General features: G+C 41.3%; 1 protein-coding gene across 1 annotated transcript in view; it reads left to right on the plus strand.

Annotated features, from left to right (window-relative positions):
* The first annotated feature begins 4,509 nt into the window (after window positions 1–4,509).
* Window positions 4,510–13,255, plus strand: part of igsf9ba (immunoglobulin superfamily, member 9Ba) — a 71,642-nt gene continuing 62,896 nt past the window's right edge. The window contains 1 exon segment of the mRNA XM_018668251.1: window positions 4,510–4,982. Coding sequence (XP_018523767.1) covers window positions 4,919–4,982 — 64 coding nt within the window. The 5' untranslated portion in view covers window positions 4,510–4,918.

The following is a 13,255-nucleotide window of genomic DNA, read 5'->3' on the forward strand; positions in this document are numbered from 1 at the left end:
TCAGCCCTGGTTATTAGAGGTTTTATGATACATTTAATGCCCAGTTTCAAACACAGTCACTTCTCTGAAAGCTGTATTGTCTCTACCAGCGCTGTAAAGGCAGATTTATACTGGAAGCAGCAAAAACGTGACTAAAACAGTGAATAAGGTGTAAGTAAGAAAAGTTCAAGACATATAATTCACTGCAGAACCACTTGAAATAGGCCAAATTAGATACTGTCATCTACAATTTTCAGTTTTCTCACACATGAGGAATTTACTACCGCTGCATTTTCTGTCAATTGACTCATCAGTTAATCGCTATTCATTTCAGTCATAATAAACACTGAATACCCTGTACCACAGCAGCTAAACTATAAATATAATTGTTCACCCTAAAGTGTATTATAGCACATTCAAGAATCTCATTTGATTATCACTGAAGACTCATTTCATTCTTTATGCTGTATTGCTGTTTAATGTACACACTTTTTGTAATGTAGATTTTTGAATATTATCATCACATCATCACCTGCTTAAAAAGATTAGTAATGCCTTTATTTGTCAGAGTGATAGATTCAGGATAGTTGATACCCTGAATTTGTTGTTATGTATAAAACGCATAATGAAGAACTGCTGTAATATAAACGACTAGATATATCTAATTTGGTCAAATACTATTATTGCTCAGGTTTTCCTCAGTAACATTATAATGAAAAATTAACCCACAATTAAGCACAGCAAGTGAAAAGCAAGGCTAATCTCTTGTGCAGAACACTGCTGACTGTGAGACTATAAGGACATGCAGAGCTTATAAAACACCATAAACAGACATGCAACAGAACATCTGTTCAGCAGCCGGCACGCTCAACATCTTGTTTGGTGCAGACAGGTTAGTCAGCTTCAGGCTGACTGACTGATGCTGGATGAGGCCCTCAGTGTACACATCCATATGTCTCTGTCACTAAAGCATGTGAGTCTGGAAGCATTTGGGTCCAGCGACTCTCAAGACCCTGGAAAGCTGTACGTTGGTGTGACTAAGCACACTAACGTACAGCTTTACAGTAAGTGGGAATAGAGGGACAATGCAAGACTTTACTTTGGTCTTGGTTGAACGTTATAGATTAGAAATGCCGTGCTGTAATTTTACTGTTCAGTTTTTCACACTGTTCTTCTGCTTTAGAGGACATAAAATAAAACCTTCACCACTGCAGACATCAAAACGGCTGCTTGCTCACAGTGGTGACAGACTGAGAGTATCCCACCGGACAGTGACCCTAAAAATAAACGAGTGTGTTATACTCAAAGACAAATATCTATTAATTTTTCATCCCATTATTTTTGGCAGAGCACCTGACAGAAAGCAGATGCAGAGATTCTGAGTCTACCTTGTCAGAAAAGAAAAATATTGTGTTGTTACTTTTGCAGTAAGTGGATGGGTATGACCCTCAGATCCTTTATTCAAGTAAAAGTACCTATAAAACAATGTAAAATACTCCATTAGAAGCAGAAGCCCTGTTTTCCAAATCCTACTTAAGTAAAAGTACATAAGTCTTATCAACAGTATCAAAGTAAAAGTAGTTGTTCTGCAGTAAAGTGGATCTAGTGAACAACATCCAACATTCCCTTTGAAATGTAGCTAAGTAGAGGTAGAAGTTACTCAAGTACAGTTACTGAGTAAATCTACTAAGATGCTTTCAAACATCCACATGAAACTCAATAACAGAGGAATCTGATGAATCGTGTGTTTAACAAGGGATATGTGTGGTCTCTGCTGAAAATAATAATCACGTTGTTTTCCTGGGCAGCATCAATGGTCCCTGCTGCACTGAAAATTTAGAAACATTTCATGTTCCCTCCTGCCCTTTAGTAACAACCAACCCCAGTCTCCCCTTGCAGAGCTGTAAAACTAATAGTTGTGTTGCGTAACAGATTATCTTAACTGTTCTTATCCTTTCTCTGCCCTGGCTTGTAGGAAATCAAACTCTATCATGGTTTAAAAAAGAAAAAACAATCTCTCCAGTGGCTTCATGAAGCAGCAAATGCCATTATGCCATGTTTGTGTGTCACTGTGGAAACAGACTACAGTACGCTCTGGTTTTGCATCAGCACTTCTGTAACTTTAGGTGAGGGTTGGAGGGAGGTGAATAGGTAACGTGACCTTGCAGCAGTCACAGCACACCACTGCACACCTCCTCCAACAGTTACTGTGAGAATCTGTGAGTCTGGCGGATGCCTCACCTTCAAAATGGCTTGGTCGCTGGTGGAAAACAGCTCCTCCATGCAGCTCTCTCCGCGGAGATGAGTTTAAAAATGTGAGACTCTGTCTCTCCTGTTTGGTCAGACAGCTGTGTGACTGAACACGGACTCCCTGCCGCACAGCTATTGATAATTAGGACTCAAAGCTTATGACTCATACTTTGAATTGTGTATGTCATTGAGTCTTGTGCAGAGTAAAGCTTTCCCTCCAGGCACTTAACTTAGTAGAGGAGGTTTTTGATGCCTAAGTTCTCTTTAGCTTCCGACACCAGGTCTCACAGCTATACCAGTTTACACTGGAACATGGAAAGTGCAGATTCATCAGATCTGATGAAACTGGCTTTGTTTTATAGTAGTTCCAAACCTTTTGGGTAGAAATTCCTTTAAAAGTTTGCTTGCGCCCTCTTTTCACAGGTTGAATACATCATGAGTCCACAGAAGTTCACAAAGAATGTCACTTCTTTCTGTTTACACTCATTAATGCCTAACACTTTTAGAGTTCACAATTAGAGAAAGATTAGAGAAGAAAATGTCTAAAAGACTGGATTTTCTGTCATTCTATTATCCACTATGTATCTATTAATTATCTGGCATCCCCCTGACCAGGTTGGAGCCACAGTTTAAGAGGAATACATGCAGACAGGTGATGCATTACTAAAGAAAAAAAACGGGAGAAATAAGTGGAGAAATCTGACAAATGCAAATGCTTGCGTACAGTGTTCAGGACATGGGTGGGTGGGTGTCACTGCGTGTTTTGACGAGGATGTGAATCATATGCCACGGCCTTCACGGTCAACAGATCTGGAGCAGACACCTTTTGAAATGACATGTTAGACAGTGCTTGTAGCTGCCATAATTATCATCAACATCATCATCAAAACAACCAATGAGAGAATAGCCTTTGAAAGAATGGTTTTCATCCCTCCAGCAGAGTCCAGAGACTTGGAAGAATGTAGGCCAGAGAGCACTGAAGCCTCTCTGGCAGCTCACAATAGACCAACACCTTACCCTTAATGCAGTTTTTTGTCGCTGGTTTTGCCACCTCTGTATGTTACATGCACAGGCCTAATATGACGCCTGTATTCAAGTCTTTTCAGAGACGGGGCGGTTGGATTGGGTTGGGGTTGGGCGGGGGTGGTTGTATCTCAAAACTGACCCAGAGCAGGTTGAAAAATAGCGATAAAAACATCTAATTGTGTTACGAAGCTATTACTCAGCAGGATTTTACTGCAGGACTAAAACAATCTGCAGACAAAATGGAGAATGTTTTGGATTTTTAGTCGTCTTTTTAGATTCCCTTTGATTTCAGACAGGAATATGACAGTCTCTCCCCCCCCCCTTTTTTTTGGGGGGGGGGGGTAGACACAACTGCCGAGATGAAAAAATGTGACAAATTCTTGCTGGAAAGACCAGGATGTACAGAAATGTGAGACTATAGTCTTCACCGAATGGCTCTCATATGATAGATCACCTATGAATATAATACACAGCAGCAGAAGCAGCAGGCGTGAGCGGTGTTATTTGGGTGAGATGTGAGCTGTTGTCGAGCAGCCAGAGGCGCGCGCGCGCACACACGCACACAACACACACACACACACACACACACGGGCGTTATGAATCCTCTGTGGTCATGCATGTAAGAGGAAGAAGAGGAGGAGAAAAAAAACACAGAGGGAGTGAATCTGAGGCAGCCTTATCAGCGGTAACCATGTGTGCGCAGTGGGCAGCGTCGACTCGAGCTGCATCCTCGTGCTCGCGGCAGTCGAGGGAAAAAAAAAAAACACAGGCGAACGGTATTGTATCTGTCGCCACACCCATCACATAAAGCCAGACACGGCGCGGTTGCGAGAGAGAGAGAGAGAGAGAGAGAGAGAGAGGGAAAAAAAGAGAACGGTTTAATGTCGGTGACAGCGACATGACAACAGCCGAGGGCTATGGGTGAGCGACAGATGAGTCACACACATCCACCAGCGCGCCCTCCCCATCGCAGATACAGTTTAAAAAGGAAAAAAAAACCTGCGGCATAAATTAGCCGGACGGTGCCAATACCGATATGACGAATAGTGCAAAAGGCAAGCACGTATGTGTGTGTGTGTGTGTGTGTGTGTGTGGATGAATGGATGGATGATGGGCGGTGATGGCGCACGTGGGGGGGTGGGGGGTGGAGGGGTCGCCCAGTTTAGGTGTTGGGTTGGGGTGGGTGGTTGGGAGAGGTATTTAAAGATGTGGACACGGCTCTCTTGTCAATGCGCATGATACTGCGGTTCCACTACTACGGCACGCTCCAACTCACCTTGAATCGGCGCACGGACCGCTCTCCCTGTCATTCGGGGTGCGGGGCGTACGGAGAACCAATACACGCCCCAAAGCCTCAATCAGCAGCCAATCCAATGACAGAAGAGGCGGACCTGTGGCTGCATTCTCACACTTGGTTTCACTATGCGCTCGTAAAAACGGCTCCGTCTACTACAAGCGCGGCGGTGCAGGTGCTCTGTCTCTTCGGGAGAGGATGCGGATGGAAGGACGGGGGAGGGAAGGGATGAAGGGAAACGCCACGAGGAAAGAGAATAGGATATGAAAAAGGGGCTTTTGCTAAAGAGACCGTGAGGTGCAAGGTCGAATATGAGAGATTGGTTGAACGGGGCACTTTGCGTGGTAATAGCTGGTCGGCAATAGTACTATGATTTGGTATGTGGCCACTCTGATAGCAAGTGTATTCAGCACCAGAGGAACGGCCGCTCAAGGTGAGTTGAAGTGCAATATATCTTGTGCCGCACATATAGCATATAATTTCTGCTGTCTCCGTGTGCGCGTGGTGCTGCTTTTTGTGATCGCATGACATTATTTTCCCCCCCCTTGTATGTTAGGTCATATGAACTGTGGGTCTATTTCATCCCTAACAAATGGCTGCATATGTGATATGTCACGTGAAAGTTCAGCCCTGGTTAAATCGTATCAGGGAAACAGCAATTGTCTTGAAATGGCCTGGCTCGTGTGCATGATAATATCTGAGATGGGATAATCCACATGCCAATGATGGAAATGCCAGTGTCCACAATAATTGGCCATGACAAACGCATTTTGATTGATATGTCTGTGGGTTAGGCCTGTATTGTGTTATCCACGAGGCTCGTTTGTGCGATAAAACGACGAGCAAACTGGAGGAAAAAAAAAATTAATAACGTTCTCGCTGCTGAGGGGAAGTGTGTGCATTGTATCATAGCAAGCAGTCCCATTTGAGTTCTCCAGAGAGGGGTGTGACCGTCTCAGCCTTCAAGATGGAAAAGTAACTAAATAATGCATCACGTGTCAGATAAAATGCACTCTTGAATTTGATTGAGCCCACTGCTGCATGCATGGAAGTCATATGCTGGATTTCACACTGCACATGGGTAGGGTCACAGTTTTGTGTGTATGTGATGCATTGATCACATACAAGCTGCAAGACTCGCCTGGTTCTGATCTAAGTGCTTCATAAACTAGTCATTCCTGGTGCTACAAACTGCACAATATCCCTTTTGTTCCTTTTTTTTCTGAGCACTCTGTATTGACCCATGTACTTACTTAACCTTGCTCTTCCACTTATGTCCAGATGAGGGAGACATGTGCCAAGCTGTCGCCTGGTAACTGATCCCAATGACCCCGCATACCCAGTCAAAACTGGTCTGCTCACAGGTCTGGCTCCTCCTGCGATGACAGCCAGATCCAAGCTAAGCACAATGTGAAAACTTCCTCTAATAATGCAGCGGAACACATTTGATTTAGGAACAGAGAGCCTCTCGGTGCTGTCATTGCTTAAAGCACAAATTCTCCATTTTATGAAGGCATAGATGTGGCTTAATAAATATCGATTCAGAGGTGTTGTCTAGTATTGGCACTGCACTGAAGGTGATTTACTTTAGAATTACAGGCTGCACCAGAGAGTCACAAATCACAACGTATTAAAAATGAGAGCCGGTTCACTTCTTCTATTACGGTGGCCCAGAATATAGTGTCTGATCATAGTCTGGTGCAGCAGATTAGCACTATCTGTGACTTATTCTTCATCCCTATTTACTAATGTTAAAGACAACACAGTCTTTACACAGTAACCTGCCATCAGAGTTTAATACATTTTTGACAGTATCATAGTATTAGTCATATATAGTCATGAGTGCCAACAGTCGAATACCATTTTGTGCGACATATCTATTTACAAGGTTGTTTTTTGCAGACAGACATGTATAAAATACAAAATAAACTGTGCTAGAAAATAAGTCATAATGTCTTGATAATAAAAATATATTTGCTTTCTTGTTCCGAATTATATGAAAAAAATGATACTACTCTCATGACTGCCCATACAGTATTAAGTGTTAGCCAGCAACCATTTAGCTTAGCTTAGCACAAAGACTGGAAACTGACTTAGACTTAGACTTGACTGTATTGATCCCTTTGGGATGACTCCCTCAGGGAAATTAAATTTCCAGCAGCTTATAAGGAAAGAAGCAGCACACAGGACAGTTTGCAAACAATAACAACAACTGCTTGCAAACAGGTATAATAAAATAGGATAAAAAAATAGACAAATAAACAATAAACAGTAAACTCTTAAATAAACAGTAAACTCTTAATATATACAAAATATAGATAGAATAAAATAAGGATGAAATAAGATAAATATAGAGAACAATTATTGCACTGTGGCGGTGGATGAGGTTATTGCACACAAAAGAAGAGTGTCCAGGTCTGTGTGTGAATGAATGAGTTATTACACAGAAAGTGGCTACCACTCCTTCCCTTCTGTCCTCCCATTTCCTCCTCCCCCCAAGTGAGGAGTTGTAGAGCGTGATAGCATGATGGACAAAGGAGTTCTTAAGCCTGTTGGTCCTACACTTGGGAAGGAGCCGTCTTTCACTGAACAGGCTCCTCTGGTTGCTGATGACGGTGTGCAGAGGGTGGCTGGCATTGTCCCTAATATCCAGCTGGGATAATATCCAAATATCCATAATATCCAAAACTGGGGGAAACAGCTAGCCTGGTTCTGTCCATATCTATAAAAATCCACCTAACAGGACTTCTATAGCTCTAAAAGCAACACTTTTGTTTAATCCATATGAAACCATAAATAGAAAGACAGTCATTTTCTGTTTTGGGGGGTGTTATATGGGGACTATTTTTTGGCCAGGTGTAGTGACTTCCTGGACTTCTTCTCGTCATTGCTCACGATGTCAGGCAAGCAGCAAAGTCTCCAGGAAGTCACTCTTCTCAGCCAATAAGTAGTGCAGCATATAACCCCTTGAAGTTTTTTCACTTTGTGTTTTTGTACAGATTAAACAAGCAAAATATAACATGTTAATTAGTGATCTTTAGAGTAGTGAGTAGTTTCCCCCTGTTCCAAGTCTTTGTGCTAAGCTAAGCTAACTGCCCAGTGGCTCCATCTTCATATTTACTGTACAAACATGAGTGGTATCAATCATCTTGTATAACTCTCTGCAAGAAAGTGAACAGGCAAAGATCTCCATTGAGAGTCAGGCTGATCCTATCCCGTTGGATTGGATATAACACTAACAAAATGGTGGTCCACACCCAACCCACATACCAATTCGGAAAAAAAAAACATATAAGAGAAAGTTTGATTGGTTTTCCACAGTCAGACTTGAGTGCTGATATTGTGATTTAATCCATTTTTATGAATTTTCTCCCATTAATGCATGGGCGATGCAGGTCAGATTTTCAGGTACCAGAGGACATGAGTGAAAACAGATGGTCAAAAACTAACATGCTCCAAAACAAACAAAAGAAAAGTAGGATTAGGGCAGCTCAGTGGAGCTGAGACTTGGCTCCTTTTTAATGTGTGGTACTTTGTCATATTTGTACTTTGCTTAGTGTTAGGTACAAACAAAGGACCAATGAGTCTGCAGGAAAATGTTGACAGGAAATGCTTTCATTTCCTGTAGAAAATTACATTTCAAAATAGCATAAATGACTTGTCTTGGCAATATTTGCACATATCATAACAACTTTGTGATAAAGTGTGATAATATGAAATTAGATATAACAATAACCAGTTTGCTGTACTGCTATATTTTTATAATGCAGTCCTCCATGATATACTGTAGATGCAGATTTTTTATTCAGTAAAAATAAAATGACTCATTAACATAATAATAAAGAATTTGTTGTGGTAACTAATGATAGACTATATAAAGGATAAAGGCGACATAATGGAACAGTTTTACTACAGATTAAGTTGTGAAGACATAATTACGTCAATGTAATATCAACTGACAAATCCAAACACCATCAGGTGTATTATACCCTGGATATAACTTCTTATTAGGAGAGATAATGTGTTTAAGTTTAGTGAGTTTGTACTGAAACTTACACTTCACAGAACTACACTGTGTGTGTTCTTTAAGTGAGAAACTGATATAACCTTATGATGTAATTTCACACAGGCGTGCTTAAACATTTAAACTGGTTAAGTTTAGCTGGTTTTAATGTTGTGGCTCATTGGTGTACACCAGCACAATATGAGTTTTGTTAGTTTTGTTAGTAGCACAGTGTTCTGCAAATCATGTTCCTCCTATACACTGACTCATGGCTGTGGTGGCCATGAAGGAGGCATCATCTGCAAACAAAGTTGAGGGAAATTGTGTTATTGAAGTGATACTAGTTGCGTTCTTCTGTTTCACAGCATTGTAGATTAAATACCTGTGGGTAATAAGAACAGATAACTGTTACTGAACAACATTGTTTGTTGCAGCCTCCGATTCCTATTCTGCTGTCTTGACAGGTAGAGTCCCAGACTCGTATATTGTTTTCATGTGTAAGAGAAACTAAAAGCCACCAACACGGTAAATAGGTCAAGTTTAGCTGGGATTATTTTTGGTGAAGTGACTGGTAAGACAATGATTTAAGTAGAGGGTAAAGTCAAGGAACAAAATCCTGACATATAAGCCCAGGATGTCAAGATTTTTCAAGACAGAGTGTCATCTGTGTGGACTGAATCCCCTCTGTTGACAAATCCTACCCCAACCCCAAGCAGAGAATGTGTCATATCAAAATAAGTTATAGTTAGATCTTTACATGATGATTGGCCTGATATTGTTCAGATAACCTTGTCCATCTTTGATGCATGAAAGGCTAAAGATTTACCCTGTGTCTGCACAGGATGCGTTCAGGCACAGCACTGAGTGTGGGTAACCCATCTTTTGGAAATGAAGAAATGTTTCTCTCATGCTGTTGGACTTGTTTTTTTTTACCACCAGTTAACCACATCAGTCAGTGATTTACACAGAATTGCTCAGGTATGGGCAATCAGTCACAGTAAATGGACGGTCAAAGAAGTTTCCTTGTGCCAAGAGCCCATTGGGGAGGCAGCATATGGTCAGGGAGACTCGAGGTTAGTTCAACAAAGTCAACGGTGACTTGGCAACCAATCAAGGTGAAGCAAGAGGGACACTGATGGCAATATAGAAGTAATTAAATGTCATTGGCAAGTGTTAGGGAGTGGTATATTTGAAGGACTATTTTCCGCCGGAGTCACTGACAGCAGACTGACTCTCCTCTTAGGTCCTGTGCTGGGACTTAGTGTTTTTTAAGCATTTGTTGAGCTGGCTTTTGGCCAGATGGTATTCATCTGTAATTCCCTTCTTGTGAGCCGGCTCCTTGATGTTTCACAGGATCTCGAGCTCCCTCGTGAACCGGGCCTTGGCACACTTGTTCTTGTCACCGGGTTTTCTTCTGAAGGAACGTCTCTTCAAAGACAGAGATATATAGGAACAGACAGGATTTGTGAAGGTGTCAAAACTGTCGCTCACGATATCTGAGGCCTCCCAGTAGCGCTGAGGTGGCGTCTGAAAAGCCCTCCTACTGTCTCTGTGGGTCCAGTTTCAGATAGACTGGGCTGTCTTCGTTTTTTTGTTGGGATGTTGAAACTGTCTGGGACATTGTGTGAGGCGCCTTTCTGCGAGATAGTTGAGAGAATGTTTTGACAGCAGCGTTTTAATTTGTCTGACATCTGCAGTGTTTTCAAAAGTTTTAATGATATGAGTAAGGGACATGATGTCTTTTTTTTGCACATTCGCTTCACTGCAGTTTAATGATGTTTTTGACTGCTTTGCCATGGCGGTTGAAAATCGGAATACAAACCTCATAAAACTGTCCAAAGAACACAAGGTTTTCAAAAAATAGTTGCTGTTTTTGGTGGAATGGTGGAATCAATATCAATGAGTCACATTTGACAGTGCATGTCAAGTTGTTTAGCCTTCATCATCTGTAAGAATAAAAGTCCACTTGACCCCTGAGAGCTCTTGTAAACCCTGGCAGAGCTAGATGATACAATGCCACTCAGGGCTACTGTGGTTGGGTCAGATTATTTAAAATCAATCAATTCTGCAAATGAATACGGCAAAAACAATATTTGAAGAATGCAGTTGGTTTTTACATTTAATTCTGGCTTGATGACGCTATGAGCATGACATGTTGCAAGTTTTGATTGTGAGATTTTAGTCATAAATGTTGTGCTCTCTGCATTGGCTTGTTTGTGAACACACGATGTCCTGACTTGCCTAAACAAAACCCCTGTGAATGTTTTGTGTTTCATTTTTCTTTTACTTCTTAATATTTTTATGTGCCATCATCAGAGTTATGACACTGGAGAATGTGCACTGAAAGACACATTGGTCCAGGTGTGTGCATTTACAGATATTTGTATATGCTAATGATGAAAGAGAGGAGATTAGTTGCCTCATTTATAAAATGCTAAGCAGTTTTTCAGTGAAGCAATTGTGCAAAGAAAAGCAGAAACTATGCAGCAAAAATCACACACTATCACTTAAGTTTTTGTTAAGGCTGCACACTGCTGAATACCTAGACAGATGTGTATCTTTCTGTGCTTACATGTGTTGCGATTGTGACAACACCACTGTGTATGTTGTTTCCAATACAGTGAGTGGGTTACATATTAAGTGATAGTGGATGGTAGCACTTACTGTGTCACTGCTGACTAGGCTTGACCTGAGAGAGAGCAGTAACACCTCATCATATTTCCATTCTCATTCATTCACTAATTTCTGTTCTTACCCAGTGTCAGAGTGGAGGAAGTATCCAGAGCCTGAAGAATGAAGCATTGCAAAAATGCTCAGTAACGATCCTGCATTAAAAATGCAACTGAAGTAAAAAGTACAGTACAAGTATTAGCAGGAAAAAGTGTGCGAGACTTCTAACTTATTATACTGTTGTAATTTCATCTAAAAATGCATCATATTTTAGAAAAGCATTAGATTACACTTTTAATCTGAAAAGCAACCAGTAATTGTAGTTGTCAAAAAATTGTCAAAAAATGCCCAACACAACTTCACAGGAGCTTGACCGGCAAGTCAAAATACCCAGAAATATTTAGTTTCTAATGATGTATGATGAAGAAAAGCAGGAAATTCTCTCATCCTTCACATTGTAATTATTTTTGCTCAAAAAATGACCTAAGTGATTAATTGATTATCAAAATAGTAGCCGATTACTTTTGTCCAGCTACTAATCATTTAATTAGCTAATCGTTGCAGCTCACATAAATGTCATGGAGTGAAATGTATAATGTTGTAGTTCCCTCTGAAAAGTAGTGGTGTAGCAGCATAAAGTAGAAAAAAATGGACTCAAATAAAGCAAAGTTAAATGTACATAGCTACTTTCCACTTTTGCCCATTGCCTTTTCTCATTGGTTAAAAGGCAGGAAAAGATCATTCCAACAGTCCCAACACATAAATAGACAAGCTTACATCGGCCAGTTTAACCTCCTGTTTCAGTGTCAATACAATGTACTCACTCTGTTGCTGACAGTGAATCTTCATTTTTAGCAGCTTTGTGTCACTGCCATTCTTACCTGTCCATTTTTTTAACTGTAAGTATGTCAGTTGGACATATTTGCCTGACTGATGCTTTAACTCGCTTGCCAAGCTGTTCTGAAACTATCTCCCCCCTGGTTCTGTTGGTCTAGCCAGTTTTCCAACAGACATACAGTACAACTTCATCTCTCTTATTCATTTTTTTCTCTATGCTGTACTTTCACGCACACAATCATGAGAGTAAAGCTCAGTAATGAGCTTAGGAGAGGGCCTGTGCTCAAGCTGTGGATGGCAGACTCTCAGTACTGGGCATGTGCCAGCTCTTTCTGGTGATGCCCCCCCCCCCCCTCCCCCCTCCCTCCCTTAGTCAGTCCAATCCCAGCGGAGTCTCCTTGCAAACAAACCCTGCAGCATTCTGGGAAAGCCAGTTTTTCAGATCATGTGGTTCTGGTTGGATGGACTGTCTCTCTCAGCCAATAGATTATCATTTCTCTGAAAACATGTAGTGCTACCAACAGTATTGGCAGAGTTGTTTTAGTTGCCTAAACTCAAACCTTAACCTTAGGGGCAGCGTGCGCCGTAAGAATATACCCTATGATTATGGCGCATTTTGTTATTTAGTTATTGGATATTGTGGGGGGTGTGGAGTAGTTAGTAGGGAACCATCTTCCCATCGAAGTACATTAAATGAGATCAAGTGTGGTGGATTTTGAATATAAAGAGAAGTCGCTGACCCCTCTGATTATCCAGGGTTGGGAGCTTGCGATAAGGATATGGACACTGGTATCATTTAGACTGGGCTGGACTGAATAGATAATATCGAGGCACTTCATTAAAGAAGGCAGAGTGGATCTTCTTCAAGAGGATGGTCATGTCTTTGAATTTATACAATGAACTACGTGTTCCTGGAATCAATTTTCATGGTTCCCTCCAGCGGTGGTGGATGAGGGCCTACAGGCTGATGGAGGTTTAACTAAAAAAGAAATGAAAAATGAAAAAAAGGCTGCTGCTGTCATTTATCCTGGAGGAGGACTGGACTCTGTCCCAGAAAACACCTCCCATCCTGTCAGGGATGACTTGATGAAGCAGTTTAGTCAACTTGGACTGATAACTTTCTCTCACTCTTTCCACCTCTGTCTTTTGAGAGGTATCCAGAGTGCAGGTGCTGAACCCTTCAAGTGCTGCTGAAA

Source organism: Lates calcarifer, linkage group LG21 (genome assembly GCF_001640805.2).
Source record: "Lates calcarifer isolate ASB-BC8 linkage group LG21, TLL_Latcal_v3, whole genome shotgun sequence".
NCBI classification, from domain to species: domain Eukaryota; kingdom Metazoa; phylum Chordata; class Actinopteri; family Centropomidae; genus Lates; species Lates calcarifer.